At 46.0% G+C, this 26,396-nt stretch overlaps 1 protein-coding gene across 2 annotated transcripts in view; it reads left to right on the top strand.

Moving 5' to 3' along the window:
* Positions 1–25,816, top strand: part of LOC119187710 (cell division cycle and apoptosis regulator protein 1) — a 274,460-nt gene extending 248,644 nt beyond the window's left edge. For both annotated transcript variants that reach the window (XM_037435792.2, XM_037435791.2), the window contains 3 exons: positions 8,496–8,717; positions 13,469–13,638; positions 25,680–25,816. In XM_037435792.2, coding sequence (XP_037291689.1) covers positions 8,496–8,717; positions 13,469–13,638; positions 25,680–25,751 — 464 coding nt within the window. In that variant the 3' untranslated portion in view covers positions 25,752–25,816. The remainder of the gene's footprint in view (positions 1–8,495; positions 8,718–13,468; positions 13,639–25,679) is intronic.
* The last annotated feature ends 580 nt before the right edge of the window (positions 25,817–26,396 follow it).

The raw sequence follows: 26,396 nt of genomic DNA, 5'->3' as shown, positions 1-26,396 counted from the left end.
AGTACGTCACCTTGAAGTACATTTGGCAAAATTTACAACAACGAGCTTCAATTACGCCGTATATGTAATTATTGTAGCACATCGCAAGGGGAACCGTAAAAACGCGTCGGCCAGGTGGCAAAACCTAAACTTCTGAAATCAACCAACTGTGCGTTGCAGCATGGATGCAGAGAACGGGAGGAATGGTTGGGGGGATAGGCCATAGAGCTTTCATTCCTCCGATGCAGTAAGTTGTCCGTGCCGTGATGTGAGCCTGCATTCTCGCGGCAGTAGAGATGAGGAGATAGAGGGAGGCAAACGCTCGAGCAGTTCTGGTGACATGTCAACAACAATGTTTGAGTGTACGTGTAAGGACCCTAGTTTGGGAGAAGTCCTCGGAAGAATGAACTAAGTACTCGTAGTCCATTTGACTGCGCTTGTCTGCTCGGCGAGGGTCGCGCCCGTCTGAAGCATTAGAAAGTCTCTTCATGCACGCACCAGCGAGCTGGCTCGGGTGGTTCGGGGAGCGCAAAATATGAAAGTAAATGTTTTTTTAGCCAAGCTGGCAAAATATTAGGGATGCACAAATTATGCGAGGATGCAATTATGCCAGCAAATATGGTATAGCATCAGCAAGGTCGGTGGTAACGCCAATGGGCAACGCCCTGTTGTGGTTAGGTAGGTGTGTGACAGTTGGTTTTTATCTTTATCGGCACTCCTTTACAGGGGCGACAGAAGTCGAATTTCATCTTTATTGGGGCAGCTTCTAGCTTGTTTCTCATCGACGCTGACGAAGTATTCTCCCTCTCCATGATTATCGAGGTTACTCTGCCCAAGGCAGCCGCACGCAGAGGTTCTCCGTGTGTGCTAACGCAACTCGTTGCTCCAAGAAAACAAGTACATTTTATTTGGACAGACTGCGATTAGGCATTGTGCGTTGACTCGTGTCTCAAGGAATACCACGTTGTGAAATACTCTAGAAGGTATTCACATGACATTATCCGCAAGGGGCGCTGGCGCGGCAGCCGCCGTAGTGTGGTCACGCACGCTGGTCGTCGTATGACAACCAAGGTGCTTGGCCACGCGGCGGTGTCCCCTGCGCTAGTTGTTGTGATACTTTTTCTCATCTCTTCATATGAAATCAGAACATCATACGATGGATCGCTGAACGACCATGGCAGTGTTGGCCGGATATTAGTAAAGATGTAAACTATCGCTGGTGCCGCCAGGCTGAACTCTTTGAGCACCGCCTATGGTACAGTTTGCAGTTATAAATGATGCTGACACCAAAATGATGTTTCTCACTTTTTTATAGATTTTTCTCGACTCTACAAATTTTGTTCATTCAAAATACCTGATAAAGTAATTTGACTTAATGAGAAGCTTAGAAAAATTGCCGGACAAAGCGTTACACATGCTTACTAGACAGCGGCAGCATCGGGTGGCACGGTGCCTTCTTGTATTGACATGGCATAAAGTTAGGTGCCACTCAGGGAATTTCACAAAAATACTCAGGGAAAACCTGGAAATCTCAGGGAATTTCAAAATGCTGACTTGGTCGGCAACCTGTTAACTCTTAAACACACAACAAATTTACACTGGTTTAAAATATATATGAGTAGTGTAACCAGCTGTTTAATATAAAACTGACTTGTCTTTTAAAAAAAAAAAGAGATTGAGACAGGCATAATTTGCCTTATTAGAATTGAAAATGTATTTTCCGGGCAGTTTGCTTTCTTCGGTTCTTTAGTTTTCTTGACTTTAAAATTGCTTCTGAGTGCTCTCTGATCACGATGATAGGATGCCCCATTTACCGGAGTAGATTAAGCAGGTCGACAAGCTCATCTATGTGGACCGAATGCACAGTTATGTCTTGCTTCACTGCAGATGGGTGTAAACTACCCCCTTAATGAAGTTGTTTGTAAGAGAAAACATGCTCTGAAAAACAATTCCCTGATTACGTATATGTTATGGCAGGCAAGACATGTCGAATGACAGATGTCCAGGTGAAAGACTCGTTGACAGGCACTTGGGAGAAGGAATCAAGTGCTAATTACGACACACATTCCTTACTTGTCCTGGATAATGTCAGAGGACACTTAACAAAAAGTGCACGTCAACAGCCAGCATGCAGCAACAGCTTCGTTCATGTGAGGTGGACTTGGTTGTCATACATGAAAGTGTTATGGCTGGATTGCTTCAGCTGCTGGACATACTGAAAAACCCTGTTCATTCGGACTTAAAGGTACTGGAGAGAATGTCCGAATTAACCGAGGTTACGAATTATCGCGAGTACGAACAAAGCACTTGAAAGATGTCTCCTACACCATCAGACTTTTATTTCTTGAAAAAGTCTGATTGCAGTTTGCTTCACGGAGGCAACATATGACGAAGTCATCAATTTGCGAAGTTCCTGCTGATGGCTTAGTTCGCACACACCGTTCGAGGAAAGCATGCATATGTCCTCCAAAAAGGCCGACGTATGCGCAGCCTTCGTCATTGTGTGGTTTGACGCTCGTCAGCATCGCTTACGTCCTCGTCAGCCGATTTCCCTTCGCCCTCCAAGGCTTCGGCGACAATATCACTGTCGGTTACTGTGCCGGCCACGGCAACATCACTGTCGATTGCGAAGTATTCGCCAAAGGGCACATCAGCTGCCATGATGCTCACGTCGTGGCCGTCTTGCTCTTCGCCGGTTTCCTCATCGGCCACCACACCCGGATCAGCAGCGTCGTGCACGAAGCCGCTATGCCTAAAGCAGTTTGCGACTACTGCAGGCGGTGTGTTGTTCCACACGTATGTTAGCATGTGGATTGCACTTAGCAGGCTTACTTCATACTGCTTGCCTGGCTTCATGCAGAGCAACATCCGCTCGAGTACCTGCCGTCGATAGCGGCTTTTTACGAACTGTATGGTTCCCTGGTCCATCGGCTGCAGGGAATCTGTTGTGTTCTGAGGCAGGAATAGCAGTTCAATGTTCTCGAGCCCGGACACCTTCGTGTGCGCACTACAGTTGTCTAGCACGAACAACACCTTCCGAGCCTTGGCCGCAAAGCAGCGGTCGAGCTGACGCAGCCAGGCTTGAAAAAGTTCGGCAGTCATCCAAGCCTTTCCGTTGAACCAGTAGTCGACAGGCAGCTGCTTAATATTCTTAAAACGTTTTGGCTTCCTAGCCTTCCCGATCAACCGCAGTAGCCGCTCTGTGCCAGTCATGTTAGCAGCCAGAAGAACTGTCACGCGCTCTTTACTTCGTTTTTCATCGATGCACGGGTCCCCCTTAAACGCGATTGTCTTGTCAGGCAGAGCCTTATACCACAGCGCTGTTTCATAAGTGTTGAAAATGTTGCATGGCTCGTACTTTGAAAGGCGCGCGGATAGTCCAGACCGCCAGTACTACACAACACTTTCGTCAACCGCACCTCTTTCACCACACACGGTGTGGAACACCAGCCCATGTCGCTTCTTGAAGCAGTCGAACCAGCCTTCAGACGCACTGAAGGAGTCAATGTTTGTGGTCACCGCGAACTTCTCTACTTGTGCGCAGATAAGGGGGTCGCTCAAGGGCAAACGCGCATCGCGCGAAATGGCAATCGAGCGCAACAGTGCTTCTTCTAGCTTGGGTTGCGCTGCCGTTCGAAGCCTCTTCCTTTGATCACCAAACTTGTCCCTGTCATACGTTTGCATAACCGGCAAACTTTTCAAAAAACAGCGAACAGTAAGACTGCAGATAGCACTGATCACGTACAGATAAATAATTTAAAGCACACTAGAGGTGAGCAATCCAACACAACCGTCACACAAACGTGTTCGACACGCAGGAAAAAAGGAAAGGCAAATCCGTGGGTTGCCCGTCGCTGATGACAGTAGCGATGCACTGCCTTCCATTTTGGTTGTTTAAAGCAATGTGTGTGTGTGTGTGTGTGTGTGTGTGTGTGTGTGTGTGTGTGTGTGCGCGCGTGCGTGCGAGTTTTGGTGCCTCCGAGATGTACTACCCATGGGCAAAGTTCTGAATCTCAGAGGCGCCAAAGGTGTTTAGGTGCACCGTCGATTTGGCCGACAGAATCTGCTGCTGCTTCCTCGTCGTGACTTGATCGCAGTCGGGCGTTCGAATTATCTGAAGCGCGGCCGAATTTGTCCGAATTAGAGTTTTCAGTCATAGAACAATGTACATTTTGGACAAGACCAGACACCGTGGCCGAATAACCAAAATTTCAAATTAACGGGAGTTGAATTAACGAGATTTTAGTGTATCTGTAAACAGGCTTCTTTAAGGGCAGATTTCACCACACATACACAGTGTGGGTGGCAATCACTGTGCACCAAAAACCACTACACTGTGTGTGTGTGTGTGTGTGTGTGTGCGCGCGTGCGTGCGAGTTTTGGTGCCTCCGAGATGTACTACCCATGGGCAAAGTTCTGAATCTCAGAGGCGCCAAAGGTGTTTAGGTGCACCGTCGATTTGGCCGACAGAATCTGCTGCTGCTTCCTCGTCGTGACTTGATCGCAGTCGGGCGTTCGAATTATCTGAAGCGCGGCCGAATTTGTCCGAATTAGAGTTTTCAGTCATAGAACAATGTACATTTTGGACAAGACCAGACACCGTGGCCGAATAACCAAAATTTCAAATTAACGGGAGTTGAATTAACGAGATTTTACTGTATCTGTAAACAGGCTTCTTTAAGGGCAGATTTCACCACACATACACAGTGTGGGTGGCAATCACTGTGCACCAAAAACCACTAACTGGTCAGCTGAGGGCGTGTGCCACTTGATTTTTGAAGTTATGGGTGTCATTTTCTTTAGAACTGTGCTGAAAAACTGCAGAGGCATGTAAATATAAAACAAGCCTTAATTTGACAGAGGACTTCATTTGGGAATGGGGTGAGTTCGAGCATGGGACAAGGTTAAAGGAGAAAGCGAAAGGCAAGGTCGAAAAATAATTTTCTTGGAATTGATAAAAAGTGACACCTTTTCTTTTTCTTTCAGTAAAAATGAACACTAGTTTAATGAAAAGTATAGTTGAGCCTCTTTATAAGAGACACTGGTATAAGGGACGATTAGGTATAAGACAACAGTGTGCTTACACTGAAATAGGGGATGAACTGAAAATGAGAGTGTGGTACACTATTTATGATAGAACTCTGATTTAACAGCCAAGAAATGCTCCCCAGTGCATGTTTCTTATAAAAGGGTTCAACTGTACCACCAAATATATTTACAAAACTTAGTCACATCTTTTTCTCCGTTTATTACCTTTACCCCTGATTCTTACCCTAAAATTTCATTGTGGCGGATGGAGGGAGAGGGTGCTTTTGTACATTACACAAATATATACGGCATATGTTACTAAGCTTAGGAGTGAAGTGAGGTAGCGTCACACTAATAGCACCTTGACTGAAATTATGATAACCTGACGTTAACCTTTTGTATCCTAACATCTGCATATGTGTACAAAAGATATTAGTGAAGTGTGATTAGGCTACACAATGTAGTTTCTTAAAAATTGTGTCAATATAAGTTCACTGTGCATTCATAAGAGTTTCAGAATTATTCAACTTCAACTTTATTTGAAAAAGGGGTGGTTGATCTTTGCTTTTGTATGAGTTTTCTTGCACTCTGAGCGACCAGAGTTGTTGAGTTACCGTAGACCCCAGGCATAACGGGTTTGTGTGAGAAGCTGGTACAGTGCTGCAGAGTTGTTGAGTTACCGTAGACCCCAGGCATAACGGGTTTGTGTGAGAAGCTGGTATAGTGCTGCATGGTAGTAGCACCCGCACTAAATATTATCAATAATATAGCCAGATCACCTTCAAGATGCTGTGTTTAAAATGTATTTGCTTAGTGAACCTAGTGGTGAAGATGTATGGGCCATAATTTTTGGACTCACTACCAGAAGTGATTGTTTTGATTTGGAGTGCACCGATAATTAGCGTGTTGAAACGGAGCCATCAAGAGACCTCTTGAACAATGCTGCTGTTTATTATGAAAGAATTGAATTTGAACACAAGGGTGAGCACATTAGTAAAGACGATGAGCAACGATAAAGATGATGACAAACATGTCGAACTAGAGCTGTGGGCAAGCAAATTGGCCTTGAAAGGTGACAGTGGTGGTGATAAAGCGTTCAACATAAGGATTAATGTGTGAGTTATGGCAATAATGAGCAATGATGATGAAAGTCTTAAAGCCAAGCCGTTAGCAATGATCAGCACGTTGAACTGATGATGAAGGCAGTAATTATGGTAATAGTGATGATAATGATTTATGCACCGACATATAGCTGTCAGGAAAGAAGGATCTTATGTAAAATGAGAAAGCTGATGGACCTAATGTGACTTGTGTACCCATCCTCATATGTCAGCACTTATTTTACAGCGAAAGCTGTTACAAGAGTACAAGGATCTTTTTGGCTTCGTAGTTGTCCACCTCCGCTCCCGGTGTCCATAACCACTATTGCATGAAATAAACTGAGTAAATAAGGAAGACCAAGGGTACAATGAGATTTGAACCAGGGTTTCCTATGTGCCACCTCAGTCAGTATTCTATCGCAAAGCTGCGCCAGTGCTTGAAACTCTGTGCAGGCTTCATGTCGGGAAAGTAATCACAATAATATGAGTAATAAATTGTTTAGAACAGCAAAGGTAGAAGCAGGTGTCAGACAATGCAAAATGGACGGGTCGTCGAATACTGCAACCCATTACAAAAGTCTCGAAACATAATTCTTCACCCCGCCGTGGTGGTCTAGTGGTTAAGGTACTCGGCTGCTGACCCGCAGGTTGCGGGATCGAATCCCGGCTGTGGTGGCAGCATTTCCGACGGAGGCGGAAGTGTTGGAGGCCCGTGTGCTCAGATTTGGGTGCACATTAAAGAACCCCAAGTGGTCGAAATTTCCGGAGCACTCCACTATGGGGTCTCTCATAATCATATCGTGGTTTTGGGACGTTATACCCCACATATCAAGCATAATTCTTTATCATCAGCCACAGCGTAAAAAAAATTGGACGAAATCCTTTGCAAGTGTGTAGCAAGTACCACGCTTTTCTAAAAAATGACGAAAAATGGCATAGTGAATTCCTTTCTACTACACGAAAAAATCATGATTTTTGGCATCGTGGGTACTCTGCAAGTGAGCTTTTAGCAGTTACCCAAATAGTATTTAAAAAAAAAAGGCCCTAAAAAGGTCACTCTTCCAGCTTTTTCTGTCACTGTGCTGTGCATTCTGCGCAGGCCTGGTGTGTGTGCGTGTGTTTTTTTAAAGACAATAGTCTTTCTTTGGGACCTTCGACGCAAAAATTTTGGTCTGTCTGTCTGTCTATACATTTGTCTGTTTGTCCACTCTTAACAGCATCTGGTATTTGAAACGGCCGACCCCATTTGCAGCGCCCGCCTATGTTGCTCAAGATTCAGCGTTCATGCTTGTGCAATTGTCGATTAAAAAGCAATAATTGCGCGTGTCTGGGGCACCATAACAACACGTATATATTCTGCATGTGCGCCTTTTACTAGAAAACGCATACATAAGTAATTTTAAGGACCATAGCGCTTATCACGCTGCGCTGACCATCCAAGGCTTGCACGGAAAGGCGAGTGTTTCCAACGCTTTGCTAAAACGAGACGGTGGTGGCACCTACCCGTCGCCTTGCGTTCTGCACTTTATTACCTCTGAGGCGGGCGCGTACACCCATCTCAGAGCCACGCACTTTGTTTTTGAAAAAAACTGCCAGATAGCGGTCATGACTCATGTGTGACGTGACTGCATGCGCTCGTTCGCCTCCGCTGCACGCTCGAGGCACTCTAACGCAGCGCCTCCATAATACCACTGACTGATTTTATTGAGCAGAACATCAAATAAATGTTTGTTCACTTTCTCCACACGCAAGACTATCGTTTTTCGACGACACTTGCAGATTAAATTCAGATACAGGGCCAATTTTTTAATAAGTAAAGCTAACTAAAGTTTTCAGTTTAATCTCATCTTCGCATGTTGTTATTTTAATTGCATACAAGGAGCAAAATGCTTACTTGAACAACTGGATTGGCCAGGGAAAACAAAGGGTTAAAACAGTTTGTCATGTTAAGAACTTTTGTGCTAACAAGCACCTGTTCTATACAGTTATAGAATTGTTCTCTCACGGTTGAGTAGGACTTGTCTTTGGCCTGTTTGGTACATGTTCATTGTAGAATATTTTGTAGATTATGTGTGTACACACACAAGCACACACACGCCACTGACACGAGATAATTCGAACAAAACAAGTTCCTGTCGCTTTCATTGTCTTGGTGCTGATGTTGAAAATTCATGTTCAAGCACCCCACCCCCTTGGTAAAACTTACTGAGATATTGTTCAAGAATACTTTTAAAGACGTGCATGGTGATGAGTGATAATAAATAACAGAAAACTAATTTTATGGTGTTCGATGTCTGATAGGTTCCTAATATACTGCCGGGCATTATTCTTGTTATAGCTTTGTTCATGTTTTCCAATATACTAAGCCTATTGGTTTGTTATATGCAGGCAACCGTGGACTTCTGATGAAGTCTGAGGATTGCTTACCAGAGAGCAATGCTACTGAACCTCCGCCTGCCTTGGATTCTTTTGGTTGTGCTGCCGGGGCTAAACTAGTCTTCTATGATGGAGCCCTGTTAGATGTGGGAAAATTACTGCGACAGGTGGAACGCAGTGAGAGAGCTCGCACAAGCTCAGAGACTCGTTTGAAAGAGTTGATTGAAGCCTTGGGTAAGTAGTTGCAAGCTAGAGTTAGGCAGTTTGCCTTCAAAAGTGCACTCTTGTTTTTATATGCCATATTCATTTGCATTTATAATTACTGCTATTTTTTTTTATTGTTGAAAAATTGACCCAAACTTGGATTGCAATTATCATGGGAGGTAAAATTTTGGGTGAATCAAGTTTCAAATGAAAATTATTAAAGAAGATACTGTGGCTACAACTAAACATTCTCGCCGTAGCCATACAATCGCGAAACAAAGAACTTGTGGTATCATAACTGCTGTCACTGGGATAGTAAATTCAGGCAATGTGTTTGAAGGGTGTGTTTGTCAATTTGGGTAGGTGATGTCATTATATGGGAAAAAAAAGAAGTCTAATTTTCGTGGCAAAGTTTCAGGGTGTGATAAATATACAAGTAAATGGGGTACAACAAGAGGTAGAGTATTACATCAATGTTTAATGTTTGAAAAATCCCTTGCTGCACTTTTTACCTTTTCAAAAATAATGTCACGTGTGTGGAAATATCTCTCCAGTGGAGCAGCTGAAATGGCACCGAATGAAAGATGACGACATTGGTGTTGTGGGGCTCAGCCTGGGTTGCTCTGCATTCTAACATTCTGTACGCCCTGTGAACTGTGATCCCGCTCTCCTACAGACTCACGACCCCTAAATAAATACTCCCCGTAACATCTTTTTGGTGGAGGTGCTGGGTGGAGGTGATCGCGAGAAGACTGCACTCATCACACCCGACAGCCTTTACCAATTTAAGGTCATGCCGTTTGGGTTGTGTAATGTTCCTGCAACTTTCGAACGCATGATGGACTCTCTCCTATGCGGTTTTAAATCAACATGCCTTTGCTATTTGGACGATGTCATCGTGTTCTCACCCACGTTTGAGAGCCACCTCTTGCGTCTGTCGGCCATTCTTGACGTACCGTATTCACTCACATAATCCTCACACTTTTTTGTGGCCAAAAACTGGTGCAAAGTTGGGGGGTGCCAGAATTACGCGAGGAAAACTTTCCAGGAAAACATACAGAGGGAAAAAGAAAACAAAGTGGCCGCAAATCAGGATTCTCACACCAGCAACAGCAAGCTTTGAGAAGTACTAATTAAGAGTTACCTCAACAATAAAAGCACAGGTTCTACACAAGGCAAGATTTATTTGAGAAACAAAAGGCACAAGCAAATAATCGAGAATTAGAATACCATACGCAAAGCTTGGGCGTTGCAAGCGTAACAGTAGCGTTTGTCGCTCAATAGGAGCCCTCAAAAGGTAAGCGTAGTACGTCAGTATTTAGTCTTACTGGCCTTCTGCTGAATTCATCTAAGTGCACTTTTGGGTGCCGTCAAATTAAGTTACTTGGCCACCTTGTCGATGCTACTGGAGTCCAACCTGACCCCGACAAAGTTCCCGCTGTTCGTGAGTTTCCTGTACAGCGTTCTACAAAAGAGGTTCACAGCTTCCTGGGGCTCTGCTCATACTTCCACCGCTTTGTCGCCAACTTCGCGGATATTGCTCGACCCCTCTCGGATCTCCTCAAAAAGGATGTGGCTTTTTCCTGGGGTGCGAACCAAGCACACTTCTTTGCATCAATGATTTCCACTCTCACTTCACCACCAGTGCTGGCCCACTTCGACCTAGCTACTCAAACAGAGGTTCGCACTGACGCAAGCGGCCATGGCATTGGGGCTATACTCGCTCAGGTACAGAGTGGCACAAACGGTGTTATAGCATATGCCAGTCACCTTCTGTCACAGTCTGAAAGGAATTATTCTATTACCGAGCGGGAATGTTTAGTTCTCGTCTGGGCCGTCGCTAAATTTCGTCCGTGCCTGTATGGACGCCCGTTCGCAGTCATCTCAGATCATGAAGTGCTGTGCTGGCTATCAACGCTGAAGGATCCTACTGGAACACTCGCCACTGGGCATTACGACTGCAGGAGTACACGTTCTCAGTGGTGTACAAATCTGGGAAGTTGCACACTGATGCCAACTGCTTATCCTGCCACCCGGTTGAACCACCCGATTCCACTGAATTGGAATCTGACGCCTGTATTTTTGCCATTACAGACTTTCTGCACGTGGCGGATAAAGAACGGCGAGATTCATCACTACTCCTCATCATTGACCGCCTTCAAGCTGGCAATGCTGACCCTTCTCTCAATATGTTCTTGCTGCAAGACAACGTTTTGTATCACCGTAATGTATACCCAGAGGGTGCAGAACTTTTACTCGTCGTCCCACATCATCTGCGCAAAGACGTCCTTCAAGAGCTTCACAACGCCCCAACTTCAGGACACTTGGGCGTGACCCGAACCGACGACCGTGTTAGACGATAGTTTTTTTTGGAAAGGCTTGTATCGTTCTGTTCGTCACTACGTTGCGGCTTGCGACCTCTGCCAACATCGAAAGAAACCTACGACTCCCCATGCCGGCCGTCTCCAGCCTATCGAAGTCCCAGCTCAGCCTTTTCATCGACTGGCATTGGACTTGCTTGGTCCTTTTCCTAACTTCTACAAAAGGAAATAAATGGGTCGCAGTAGCAACGGATTATGCCACTCGGTACGCAATCACCCGAGTGCTACCGACCAGTTGTGCGGCCGATGTTGCTGATTTCCTCCTACACGACGTCATTCTTTAGCATGGTGCTCCTTCTCAACTACTCACTGACCGTGGTCGCTGCTTCCTTTCTCGGGTGGTCGACGACCTACTGCAATCTTGTGCTACTCATCATAACTTTAGCACGTTTTATCATCCCCAGACCAGCGGGCTGACCGAACGCCTCAACCGTACACTGACAGACATGTTTTCAATGTACGTTTCTGACGACCACACCGGTTGGGACATTGCCCTTCCGTTCGTCACCTTTGCCTATAATTCATCGCGCCACGAAACTGCTGGCTACTCACCCTTTTATCTTCTCTTTGGGGGCGATCCTTTGTTCCCATTTTATACTCTGCTTCTATGTGATCCACTATCGATGACTTCATACGCTCAAGGTGCCATCACCCGAGCTCTCATCGCACGCACGGTAGCCTGCACTTGGCTCTCACTGTCCCAGGCTACACAAAAGACCCTGTATAATAGTCAACACAGGGACGCTGATTTTCCATCGGGCTCTCTCGTTCTACTGTGGCTCCCATCTCGTCGTGTTGGCCTCAGCGAGAGCAGCTGAAATGGCACTTAATGAAAGAAGACCCCGACATTGGTGTTGTGGGGCTCAGCCTGGGTTGCTCTGCGTTCTGGCATTTTGTGCACCCTGTGAGCTGTGAGTCCGCTCTCCTACAGACTTGCGACCCCTGAATAAACAATTGTATCGGGCCAGTTGGTAAGGATCCATCTTGCCAGGAAGCGCAGCCAATATTACACAGAACACACAACACAAGCGCTTATGTTGTGTGTTCTGTGTAATAGTGGCTGCACTTCCTAGCAAGATGGACCCTAAATAAATACTCTCCGTTACAATATCTATATCCTCATTCATTGTAGTACTTGATTGAGTTCCTTGGCTGCATTTCCGATGGAGGCGGAAATGTTGTATGCTCGTGTGCTCAGATTTGGGTGCATGTTAAAGAACCCCAGGTGGTCAAAATTTCCGGAGCCCTCCACTACGGTGTCTCTCATTATCATATGGTGGTTTTGGGACGTTAAACCCCACATATCACTCAATTATTGATTGAATTCCTTGTGCAGTTAAACCAAGTAACTACAGCAGGGCCTTAGCTGCAGAACCAGCAAACACTGGGCAGTATTGAAGATATATGTATGTTAGATACTACTGTATTTACTTGCATAATAGGCGCACCCCAAACTTGGCAGTGATCAGTAGTTGTGTACTGTAATTTCACAGTTGCAATTCGATGCCCTTTAGGTTAACTGGAGCTAGGAAAAAGAAGGGAGAAAAAAAAACTGCAGCATCACTGTGCCAGCTGCGCGGGCTTGCTGAGTGAGGAAGAAGGGCGATTGTCTGGGCGTCGGAGTAACCTTTGTGCCGGCATGGCTCGGCTGCGCACACTTCACATGGAACATGCGATCAGTTTTCTGTCATGAAAAGTCAGTTTGTTGTCATGAAAAGTGTCGCCGTTATCACGTTTGCTACCTCGTATGCAAATTTAAAAGCTTTTCAGCTTTCCGAATCCAGCTTTCACCTTTGCTGCCACCACACGGACTTGCTCAAGCTCGGAGGACTTTTGTCGATGTTGATTACCCGGCCACGAACCTAAACATTGTATTATGCGCACTGCTTCTAAATCAGTGCTTGAGTGCGATCTTTTTGACAGCAAATCTTCATGTTGTCTTGTGAAACTCCTCGCAACAACATGCCGAACCCTAAGCTAGGCCTAATGTGCGTTGGTTGCTTTTCGGTAGCGGTTGTGCGTGATCATTGTTGCAGTTTTGTACAAAATCAACATAAATTCTGTGTTGATAGTTTGTGCCTTGTCAGTGTTCCTTCTCTTGTATTATCGTTTTTTTTTGCCACCGCCGTTGCAAAATTAATTACTAACTCGCCCAGCAATTCAACCTTTTCTGGACTCCGGGTTCTTTCTTTTTTTTCTCGTATGTCCTGCTCTAAATAAGAGGAAAGCCTTGTGATACAGAGATCTTTTTTTGTCCTTGTGACTTCAAGTAATTCGATTTTACTGTATTGAGACAGGTCGTTTTGCTAAGACGCTGTATATTTGTTTCCTTTATGAATTTACTTGCTTTGGCATTCTTCACGTATATTTTACTCAAGCTTTTATTTACACAATTTTCAGCTGAAGTGCGTGAATCGTGGGAGGCATCTCGACAAGAAGTTTTGAAAACACAGATTGACTTGGACCAGGCACGTCGGCAACTAGTTGTTGTTGAAGATGACTTGTGCTCATCGCGCAAGACTGCCCAGGAACTGCGGCTGGCCCTACAAAACTGCAGGCAGCACCTACAGGTAAGCGTTTCTTTTTTCTTTGAAGTTTTCTGCCGGGCTCTGCGGTGGCTCAGTAAGGCATAAAGCAATTGAATATGTCTGCCACACTGATCTTACTGTTTTAGAGCACAATTAGATTACCGTATACACGCGTGTAAGGGCCGCACCCGTGTAAGGGCCGCATCCCGTTTTTAAGAAGCACATATTCAAAAAAAAAAAAAAAAGTTGTGTGTAAGGGCCGCATCCGCACTTTCCTTGACCCATGCGTATTCAAAATGCGCGCGCGTGTGTGAGCTGCTAGGCGTTGTCAGTAGATGGCGTTAGGGAACGCAATTTTCATCATCACCATATAGTACATCATTAGAATAATTTGTTGGTTTTCTTCATGCTAATATGTTCATGAAGTTGGCTAAAAATTTTTAATTTTTTCAGTAGTGTTCATACACCCGCCAACTAAAGGTTAAAGCAGGATTTTATATTTAACTTCTGACACTTCTATACAAACGCGCTATCCATATCGGCATTAGCATCACCAACTTTGGTATTTGTGCGTTGTTTGGTCATTGTGCTCTTCAGCCTGCCATGTGCTCGAGTTTTGCGCACCGTTGAATGACTCTGGGACTCCAGCTAGTTTTCTGCGGGACGTTTACGTTTTCGCACGATGGGCAAGCAGCTGAATAGCTATACAGCTGGCTATAAGTTGAAGGTGATCGAGTTTGTCCTCGAGCACGGGAAACGGGCCTCCGGCAGAAAATTCGACGTTGACGAGAAGTGTGTTCGACGTTGGTGCGCCCAGAAGAAAGCCTTGCAGAACACCAATATCAAAAAGCGCGCTTTCCGAGGAAAACAGTGCAAGTATCCCGATTTGGAAGAGGAGTTGCTCCGCTATGTGACTGAGGTGCGGAACGATGGTTTTGCGCTCACTACAGACATGCTGCGCATGAAGGCACTAGCCTTGGCACATGCGAAAAATATACCGGCCGGGGATTTCAAGGCTAGTGCTGGCTGGGTGCGAAGGTTTATGAAAAGAAAGGGACTCTCTTTTCGGCGAAGGACCACGCTGTGCCAGCGGCTGCCAGAAGACTATACCGACAAGGTGCTTAGTTTTCACAAGCATGTCATCGGCCTGCGCCATCAGCACAGTTATTTGTTGTCGCAAATAGCGAACGCTGATCAAACTCCTGTGTGGTTTGACTCTCCCGAGAACTACACAGTCGAAGTAAAAGGCAAGAAGAGTGTCGCCGTGCGGACCACCGGCGCTGAGCGCCAACGCTGCACCGTGATGCTTTGTGTGACCGCGGACGGGCGGAAGCTACCCCCGTACGTTGTTTTGAAAAGGAAAAGAATTCCCAACGAAGTTTTCCCCAAGGGCATCATAGTTGGAGCCCAAGAGAAGGGATGGATGAACGATGATTTGGTGCTAGACTGGGTGAAAAGTGTTTGGCAGAACAGACCGGGAGCTTTGTTGGCCAAACATTCACTTTTAGTATTGGATAGTTTCCGCGGCCACCTTACCGATAAGGTGAAGGAGCAGCTGCGCCGTGTCGGCACAGACATGGCCGTGATTCCAGGCGGCCTCACAGGAATGTTGCAACCATTGGATGTGAGCGTGAATCGACCATTCAAAGTTGAATTCCGAAGACTCCACACGGAATGGATGGCAACCGGCAACCATGAGCACACGCCGACCGGACGGCTGAAGAGGGCACCGCTTGCTACTGTTCTCGGTTGGATATTGTCGGCGTGGAGCTCGGTGTCGACGGACATTGTGTCCCGAAGTTTTAAGGTCACTGGGATATCCAACAGCCTGGATGGCACCGAAGATGACTGTTTGTAGAATGATGGTGCTCCGCAACACACTATCTCCGACTCCGAGTTAGAGGACTCGTCGAGTGACGACGATTAAGCGCACACGCGGCATACTGCAATAAACGCTCTTCGTTCACTAACTGGTACGTTGTTTTTAGTTCACCACAAAAAAAGTTCCGTGTATGGGCCGCAACCTGAAAATTAGCCCTCACTTCCTGAAAAAAAAGTGCGGCCCTTACACGCGTTTATACGGTAGTTGTTATATTAACAAATATTGACTTGTGAGAATATAGAAAAACACTTATGCAAGTTGTTATCAGTGCCCCATATACTGTCCTTTTATTGATGGAGAATTTGTCATATATGGGTGTGCAGTGCCTTGGTGAGAAATAGAGGTTGTTCAATGTTAAGCTGTATGGTTTTCTCTAAATTCAGCCCTGGGGAAAACTCGAAAACTACATTTGCATTTAACTTGTGTATCCAGGGGAGACGATAATAACAATGTGGGACAATAATAATTGCTATCAGCCACCCAATTGACTAAGATTTAATAATTACCATTTTACTGAATGCAACAAGCAGGCATGTTTGTATTGAAAAGTTAGAGGCAGTTGCATTTATATACAGCTTCACTTGCAAAAACTATTCTAGCGTGTCTGGGCTTTAAAGGGCCAGTCAACAGGCTCAGACTTTTTTTTTTTAAACCCCCCCCCCCCCCCCAAAAAAAAAAGCTTGACATTCACGTTTTTAAAATACTATCGTGGCGATCGCGTTTTCCGAATACTACAGTGCTCTGCGCCGCACAGAGCCTCCATTTTGATAAATGATTCCCGCGCTTCTTTTTTACGCCTGGCCAATTCGCCTTTTGCGCGCAGTGACGTAAAGTCGCCGATCAGCAACTGACATAGCACGCAGCTTGTCAAATGATTTAAATCAGTCACTGCGACGGGCTATGCCTTCCCCTCCCTGTGCGGTAGAAGGATGGCATGGCCGCATCAAAATATGAAACCAGCTGAAACCGATGTTCTAACCCCTGTATCTTCTTTAATACAGCATGTATAGGGTTGAAAAAAATGAACCGGGACAGAGCAACTAAGATGCATTACACCGGGAGGGAAGAAGAGAAAGCCGAGGACACAGAGCTTGCGAGGAATGGCAAAACAGATAGTTCGCCATGATCGCAGAATAAAGTCACTTTTTTTCTTACGGTTTGGGAGCCAGTCGTTTCGTAACATTTGGTGCCGCTAAACCCAAACTGCCCCTCGAGAAACCACTTCACGTCACGACCATGGCGAACTCGGACCAGCTGCGGAGGAAGCGAGGTGCACTCATGGCTGGCATCATGCGAGCCTTAACCTAGCTTACGGATCTTTTGCAACAAACGGATCCTGACCTCTTGGAAGTTCACGTACATCTTGACTACCTCAAGGACAAGGAGCCTACACTGCCGAGACTGGACAACGCAATTCTTTTGCTTACAGGTGAAGATGATCTTGACCGCAAAGTCGAAACGGCGCAGGATTATAGCGACAAGATCAGCTACGCCATCGAGCGCTTGAAGTACTGGTTGCAAGGTCGTCAGCAAGCTACCACGATGCATGCTGAAGGTTCCGGATCAGGGTCGAGCAACACAGACCTCCCGAGACCCGTCGATGCTCCGGACCATGCAAGAGAGCCACATCACAGATCGATTGTACTGCCCAGGCTACAGATACCTACCTTCAACGGCAACCTAACAGCGATTGAAACAACAATGGGATGGATGGTACAAGGACTGTTATCGTCGGACATCCGCTACCCGTCTAGCGCACTGTTCATATCGAGCCGCAATTCTTCTTTACCAGACATAGACGTATCGTCTATGTGGCGTCTTGATGCCATCGGAATCGATGGAAGCTATTCACAACCGTTGGAGATCGACGGGCACCTCTCTGCATTTGAGCGCTATATAACGAAGCAAGGTAGACATTATCAGGTGCCGCTCATGGTGGAACAGCCAGGACTACCACCCGGAAACAGTAATAGCCAAATGGCAGAACAGCGACTACAACGTCAAATCAACTGTTTTCGAGAATAGGCAACGTTACTAGTGAAATACGACCTGGCTGTTACCGCATACAGTCGCCGACCGATTTTCCGAACTCCAAAAATTCGGACTTGTTGTATATTCCGGACTTCATAAATGCACCGTCAGGGATCCCATAGAGCTAATGCATTGCTTCGGCCGATTTTTCGGGCGAATTTGCCCCTGAAAGTTCGATTTTTCGGACTAAATCGCTCGTTTTGTGCCACGCCCCAAGCCATTGTGAACGCCGCCATGTTGGATTTTCCGTCGGCTTGGCTAAGCTTGGTCTTCAGATGCCTTTCCTGCCTCCGAGATTGGAATGCGCACGCCATATTTTAAGTTTCGGAGGCCGTGTTTGCTTTTTAAAAGACGCGGTGATGGATGCCGTCTTTTCGTCTTCGGTCAGCACTATCGTCATCACATCGCACGGGGAGGAGGCAAAAGAAGGATTCTTTTATTGTCGTTGCAGCTTTTTTCAGTCGCCATTCTGCACGTGTTGTGTCGCGTAGCGTCGAGACGTTGTGTGCTTCGCAGCGGCTATCTGCGGCATCGAATTTTGTGTTCTCGGTGCCATGGCTCCGCCATCTGTGTCATCGCGGGAGCCAGGTGGTATGAAGAAGTGTGGGAAGTATACGACCCTGACGATGGAGAAGAAAGCTGCCATAATCAAGCTAATAGAGAGTGGACGTTCGCAGCTAGATGTCGCCGAATGGCGGTCGTCGTCCGACGACAACGACGACCGCCCGCAGCCGTCGGCGGCGGAGATCGCCAACGCGGTGACAATTTTGTCGAGCGTTTACGGCGACGATGTCACCTTGGCGCAAATACGGGCAAACCAAATTGCCTCCAAGCGTAGTTTGAGGCAAGGCAGCATCAAGGACTTTTTTAAACCTGCCTGATGCAATAAACTTCAGATTTTTGGCGAAAACGAATTTTTCGGACTGTTCGATTTTTCGTACTTTTTTTCGGTCCCCGCCAGGTCCGAAAAATCGGTCGGCGACTGTATTCCGATGACGGACATGCTGAGAAGGTGCAAGAAGAGCAGCCAGTCGGAGATAATGTATACTATATGCCTCATCACGCAGTAGTTCGTCGGGACGCCGTCACAACAAAGATTCGAGTGGTGTTTGATGCGTCATCACATGAAGCTGGTCGTCCCTGCCTCAACAATGTCCTATCGAAGGGCGTCAAACTGGGCGTGGACATGGTCCAGCTACTGCTGAACTTTCACTGCCACCCTGTCGTTCTTGCAGTCGACATAAAGAAGGCGTACCTCCAGCTGTTGATTCGGCCAAAAGATCGCGACCTTCTGAGGTTTTTGTGGCTTGAACGACGGCCAATGAATGAAGAGCCCATGCCACCAACTACAACTTGGAGGATGACCAGAGTACCGCTTTTGGCGGCTACAATTCGTCATTACCTGTTATCTTGTCAGCAGAACTATCCAGAAACCGTAGCTTTATTGGAGCACGCGTTTTACGTAGATGATCTTATCATCGGGCTATTCAGCACGCAGGTGGCAATGAATGTTTATGAAGAAATGAAAGAAATATTCTACAAGGCAAGCATGGAAATTCTCAAGCGGGCCTCAAATTGCGACGAGTTGAAAGAAAGATTCTTGCGTGACAGCTGCGCCATCAAAAATGAAGCTGCAGACAATCTAATAATGAAGGTTTTAGGTGTTCCGCCCCGCCGCTGTGGTCAAGTGGCTAAGGTACTCAGCTGCTGACCCGCAGATCGCGGGATCGAATCCCGGCTGCGGCGGCTGCATTTTCGATGGAGGCGGAAATGCTGTAGGCCCGTGCGCTCAGATTTGGGCGCACGTTAAAGAATGCCAGGTGGTCGTAATTTTTGGAGCCCTCCATTACGGCGTCTCTCATAATCATATGGTGGTTTTGGGACGTTAAACCCCACATATCAATCCATCAGCTTTTAGGTGTACCCTGGGAAGTCAGGCGATCACCTTATCTTGGGCACTGAGCATGCAGCTATGTTTGCCACCGGAAAGCCGGCTACCAAACGTACAGCACCGACAACCTTGGCCAGAGTATACGACCCACTGGGTTACCTCACTCCATTCACCATAAAGGCTAAAATAGTATTCCAGAATTTATGGAAGAAAAATCTCGCATGGGATGCCAGTATGTTTGAAGGTGAACAGGCCGAATGGAATAGTTGGTGTTCAGAGCTGTCCGACTCGTCCGTCACTATTCCACGATATATATCCTTATAAGACAAAAATAAACCCTTTTTATTTCAGCTGCACATCTTCGCAGATGTTAGTCCTAGAGCATACGGTGCTTGCATTTACGTACGAGTGAACTCGCCACCCGACACGTGCTTCTCGCGACTCTTGATCAGCAAGGGCAGACTTGCTCCTTTAAAAATGGTATCGCTTCCACGCCTGGAACTCCTGGCATGCACCATCGCAGTGTGGCTTATACGCTAGGTTCAAAAGGTCTCTTTTTTCCAACAGGCCACTGTTGCCTTTTGGACGGACTCACTTGTGGCACTTAACTTGATAAAGAGTTCAGTGACCAAGTTGGAACCATTTGTAGCACACCGTGTCACCAAAATCCAGCAGCATACCAGACCTTCCCAATGGTTTCACTGTAGCAGCACAGAAAATCCCGCCGATGTCATCACTCGAGGACTATCACTTTCAGATCTTGCCACATCATCCAAGTGGTGGCATGCCCCAAGCTGGCTGTGTGACAAATCAAGGTCTTACAAAGGTATAGACGTCAGCGAATCTAACGAAAAAATACTGTTCACCGAACCACAGCAACCGAAAAATGATCAAGAATTTTCCGCAGAAATTACATTCGTTTGTTCATCGGCCAATAAAGTTTGCCACGGTGTCGTGCCCCTGGAAAACTACAGCTCTTTAGCAAGACTGCTTAGAGTAACTGCATGGATCCAGCATTTCAGCCGCCGCACGAGATGCTTCCCATGAGTGTCTGGTCCTCTGACAGCAGAAGAATAATTTCAAGCTGAGCATTATTGGTTGCATGTAATGCAGGAAGACTCGTTGCCAATCAAGGTCCAAGTGCTGCAGAAAGGTCTGCCATTACCTTCAACATCCCCTCTACTTCGTCTGTGCCCGTTTATGGATGAGGACGGCCTACTTCGCGTCGGTGGGCTACTGCAAGAGCTTCATGCTGAACAGGACATTTGTCACCCCATCTTACTATCAAGCGACCATAAGCTAACCAGCTTGCTTGTTTCGGCAGCACATATGCGTACGATCCATGGTGGTGCTGAAGCAACCCTCACTGAGCTTCGAGAGCGTTTCTGGTTATTGAGAGGGCATCAAACCGTGAAGAGGATTATTTTTCAATGTAGAATGTGCAAATGCTGGAAAACTACAGTAGAAATAGCACCCATGGCCCAACTTCCTCGCGAAAGAATTACGGAAACCAGCCCCTTCACGGTCGTTGGGCTTGATTACTGCAGGCCGCTGTACGCGAAGTCAGCAAGCGGTCCAAGAAGGACTTTTTTTTTCGTGCGCCATTCACCTTGAGCTAACATCAGACACGACCACCGCCAATACTTTGCTTACCTTTCGTCGTTTCGTCGCACGCCGCAGTGTACCATCAACTGTGTACTCTGACAACGCCCAGACGTTTCGAAGTTGTGCTAGATGGTTTGCATCTGCGCTAACTGCTCTTCGCGAATACGCCGCGGAGATCAGGATACAATGGAAGTTTATCACAGAACACACTCCATGGTGAGGTGGATGGTGTGAGTGCCTCATTCGTACGACAAAAACTGCGCTTATAGTCTTAACGTAGTAGTCTTAACGTGGAAGGCCTCACAACGGTGCTGTGTGAGGTTAAAGCTGCGATCAACAGCAGACCCCTCACCTGTCTTGGAAGTGCGCCTAACGATCTACAGCCCTTAACTCCATCGAATTTCTGGCTGGGTAAATGCAGCACATCATTGCCACAACAGCGCCCATCAGAGCCTCACGTATCCGTTGATCTGCAACGAAAGGCTAGTCATCGCCAGCGTCTAACAGTGGAACTTTGGAAGAGATGGAAATGAGCATACCTGCCATTGCTGCGGTCGGTACACAATCGCTCGACATGCCCAACAACAAAGCTACGAGTTGGTGATGTAGTGCTCTTGCAAGAAGACACGGCACCAGCGACGTCATGGAAAATAGGCAGAGTGCTTGAGCTATTCCGTCTCGCCAACAGTTCTGTTGTGAATCGCCCTGTGCAAAAGATTTGCTTGCTCGAAGCCTCCGATTCACCTTGGCCCGCCCCTGATGATGTTGAAAAAATTAACCGGAACTGCGAGTTGCGAGAGTCGCGAATATCCCCACTATAAGCGGTACCGCACTATAGCCAATACAACCTTTTTCAAGGGCCACACTTGCGCAAAACGTGTTGAACATGCAGCTTCGCGTGTCCGAAAATCGAAATGTGCGATGTGTGCTTGCTAACATGTAAATTTCTGAATGTTAAAAGCATTTAACATCCAAAGGCACGCATTGTCAATGAAATTAACACAAAAGAGTGGGTGGGGGGGTGTGTAACAAATGAAAGCACCATCGTGGAAATTCGCAGACTACTAGATTACCTCGATTATGCGCATTACATAGAAACTATGTCGAATCATGTCCAGAATTTGACGCGTTGAAAGACGCCAATCATACAATTTCATGGGCACACACCCGTTTTAAGACATCGCAATCGAATTGCAAACAACTATTTCAGCACTACATGTGCCACACTTGTTTTCATTAATGATATGTATTCCTTCCCATCAAGTGCGGCCACCGCAAAGAGTTTAGTAGATTCGGTACCAAACTCAACTTAGATTCACGTGACCACTACCGATCGGAGCGCAACCAATGCCGATTAGGCCTAGCTTACCGCTTGGTATGTTGCCGCAGAAAGTTTGTCCAAATCATGAAGATTTGGCATAAAAAAGATCGCACTAGCAGTGAACCAAGAACAGCGGGCATAATATGAAGTTCGCGTTCGTGGCCGGCAGATCAACAATGACGACAACTTGCCAAGCTTATGTACTACAGCGCACTGGCAGCAAAAGTGGAAGCTCGCTTAGAAGTGTGGCAGCTTGGGCTAGTTGGTATGGCATGACGATAGTTATAGCGCGAGAACAAAACGACGACACAGTGACAAGAAGGACACTCGTGTCGTGTCTTTCGTGTCCTTCTTGTCTCTGTGTCGTTCTTTTGTTCTCACGCTATAACTATCATCTTGAAAGCTCGCATCATAAAATTATAAAAGGCTTTCATTTTACGGACAAAAAAGCAAACGCGATATTTTTTGCAAGCTCGATAACGACGTCTTTCCCGGCAGGAAATGTGAAAGGATGGGATCGCACGTGCCACGTTGAGCGGACGAAGCCACGCTAGCGACGTAGCACGCTGTAGCCGCATCGGCGCCGGTGCAAAGGCTTATCGGTAATTGAGGCAACTGTCCTCCTCCCTTACTCGTCGAGCGCATGCAGTGTCCCACGGTCGGGGTTTTTTTTTTTTCATTTTCTTTTTTTCTTTTCATCCTTCGTTCGTTCACTCAGTGTCCCTTCCTCCTCCGTGACGACCTCGTCGTTCGCTCTCCAGCAGCGCACCCAGCGCGCCTCCTTTCAGAAGCGCGCTCGCTACCGCATTTGTTACAAACAATTTCCGGCAATCACTTTATTAACCGGTCTTTTATCTTGAGGGACTGTACAAGAAGCAGTATATGTATACATGGGGTTCTATGGGAGGGTAAACAGGAGTAGAAAAAGACAGCATTGTAAGCTGTTCTGCACTATAAGTGGTTACGTTATAAGTGGTCTACACTGTATTCCCAAAATTTTTGTGGCAGCATGTTCACAAAGCAAAAAAGCACATACTTCTCTTTATAACAATTTTTGGACCTCGGGGTTGTTTACTGGCCTTTCAAGATATCCCAGTGCACATTGTTACTGCATACTGACCACGAAGTATTACCGTGGAACTTCGATTATACGTTTCCCATTTTGGTGATCACCTGTATTTTATGACAAGTTGGTTTGGTCCTGGCGAAATTCTCATATAAAATATTATACTACGCAATTTTATCCTGACTCTGCATCTTACAGCAACTTTCTGATTCCATCCAAGAGAGAGGAAAAAAAAAACACCTCACTCGATACGAGCACTGACCAAATACAGTTGAGCCTGCTTATAACAAACTTCCATATAACGAATTCCTCGATATAACGGAAGTTTTTTATTCCCCGCCGTCGCTCCATAAAAGCACATGTATCTGCGACCTCTATGTAACAAAGTAACACCTTGATATAACGAATTTTTCCTTCTGACATTCTAGTATTTTCGCTCCGCATTTCGGCATTTTGGTACGAGCATGCATCTTCCGCGACTGCCCCGCCGCCGCCGATGCGTGAAGCGGTGGTGGTGGGCACGTGGGCCGCGTCCGGCGGGCAGGCAGGCCTGCACCCCCCCCCCCCCCCCCCCCCCCCGAGCTGGCTTTGTCGCCGTTCTCGCGACCGCGCTCGCATGTGCAGTTGTGCCCCCCCCCCCCCCCTCCAAATTAACATAAAAAAACTACTTTTTCGCGTTGGCAGTGCCACGCTTTTAGTTAGCGTCACATACATGCATATGGAGGGCGCTTACTGATAAGTTTTCCACCGTATCTGTGTCCTTGTCGTTCGCTCTTCGTTTTCGGTGCCGTGCGCGCGTACATGGTTTCATTGTGCGCACATAGTGTGGTCCCTGACGACGTTCAGCTTTGCCTTTTTTTTTATTTCAATAGCAACTATGCATATAGACAGTCTCGGCTGGTTTTTTGCCTCCGTTGCTGTCATTCACATATATATATATATATATGAAAACTGAAGAAAAGGAAAAAAAAATTGGCCCTATTCTACATGTTTCCCTGTAAATGTCGTCAAAAGACGATAGTCTAGCGTTCGGAGAGAGTGAACAAAACGTTGATTTGATGTTCTGTGCAAGAAAATCGGTGAATGGTATTCTGAGGGCGCTGCGTTAGAGTGCCTCGAGCGTGTAGCGGAGGCAAACAAGCGCATCTAGGCACGTTAGACACAAGCGTCATCTGGCAGTTATCTTCGAAAACAAAGGTGCGCGACCACGGAGAAAGATGCACGCCAGTCTCGGAGATTATAGGTGTAGAATGCAAAGCGACAGGCAAGTGCCACCACCTTGTCATCGTAGCAAAGGGTTGCAAACACCTTCTTGAGCATCACGTTACACAGTCAGCGCAGCGGAATAAACGCTACAAACCGTAGAGTTACTTGTGTGTGCCTCTTCTAGTATAAAGGCAGACATACAAAACATAGACGTGTTGTTAGGGTGCCTCTGCGGATGGGGTTGGCCGTTTGGTGCCGTTTGAGGTATTGTTAGGGCGGAGAAACGGACAAATGTACAGACAGACAGACCAAAATTTTTTGTCGAAGGTCCCCAAGAAAGACTATTGTCTTTAAATTGCAGTGTGAATTTTTATTAGTAGGCATTTTCACAACTTAGCAACCCTTTACTGCAGTGAAGCCATCTTTACAGCGTTACATGTCGACTAATATACATTTATTCATTCATTTTGAATACTTAGGCATTTTCAATTTTTTAAATTCAAATCGAAGCGATTTTAAGTACTGTAATGTTTGTTACAATATTCAAAGGTTTGAAATATTCACACAAGCCTGCGGCTATCTTTCACATGTGCTGTATTGATAGGTTCTTCTCTTGCATGCACAAATAAGTTTTCCTATCTTTTTTCCTTTTAGCTTTGTGCACATCGTCAGTTGTTAGTCGGTTTGTGGTGTCTTCTTTCTTTTGTCCGTGTTTCATGCCCTGTCTTTTAGAATGAATACTTGCCAACTGGCTCAGCTCGGTTATCTCTTTCTTGTCCTGGTTCCGTTGTGCCTCCGAAGTTTTATTAGTCCTAGTGATCCCAAACTCTACTTTGTGGGCTCCAAATGTGCTTCAAAAAAACAATAAGTCAGCTATAAACCTTGCTCTTAAATACTGTTCTTTCTGCTTCAAATCCACCCCAAAACTGCTATTTTTTTGCTTCAAAAATTGCTTTGTATTTAAAACTGGCTGGACCACCACTGTGTCTATGTTTAGGTTCTTGTGATGCTATCGTATAAAAGATCTTGGCAGTAATTCAAAGCATAATCATTGTGTAAGTTACAATCCTCTTTTTTTCAGGCGACACTTGGGAGCCTGGAGACTGTTCTGGGTCGTAAGGAGCATAGAGGCGACACCAAGAATGACGATTGAGTGCATTAGTTTATGTACACCACTTGATTCCCACTAATAATAATAAGCCTCTGATTTGAAACATTGCTGATGTTGTTTGATCTGATAATCAACAAAGCATTGGGCAACTTCGTTGAATTAGCTTACTATTGTGTATCTTGTAATTGTTTTTTTTTTTTTTCATTGGTAATGGATCATGTGGACGAAGGCAAAAATATGTATATTCTTTTTTCAGCTAGATTGCCATGTTTTGTACTTTCTTGAGCCCACAAAAAGCTATCAATGATGTGTTTTTTTTAAAGGACGCTAAAGGCAAATACCCTATTTACTTTCTCTAATGAGCCCACTATTTCTTCTTTTCTTTTTTTTTTTTCAGAAAAGTTATCACCAATTTGGGGGTGGACAGTTTATTACGCGGAACAAAAAAAAAAGCCACGGGAGTTATAACAGCGAAAATTTTGCATGACGGTACTGCTTGTTTTGGCCCGCGAAATGCGTGACGAATATTTTTGGTAGCCTGAAGCTCTTCTTGTTTTCTCCTGTAATGAAGGCGCATGGATCGACCCCGAAGTGTCGTTCAGCCACTTAGTTCCCATGCTCCAGCGCATTCTCTGCCAACTAAGTTTAAAACCAGCCGTGTAGTTAACGTACCGCTCGAACGCACCC

Source organism: Rhipicephalus microplus, chromosome X (genome assembly GCF_043290135.1).
Source record: "Rhipicephalus microplus isolate Deutch F79 chromosome X, USDA_Rmic, whole genome shotgun sequence".
NCBI lineage: Eukaryota > Metazoa > Arthropoda > Arachnida > Ixodida > Ixodidae > Rhipicephalus > Rhipicephalus microplus.
This window is presented reverse-complemented; position numbering and strand designations above follow the sequence as displayed.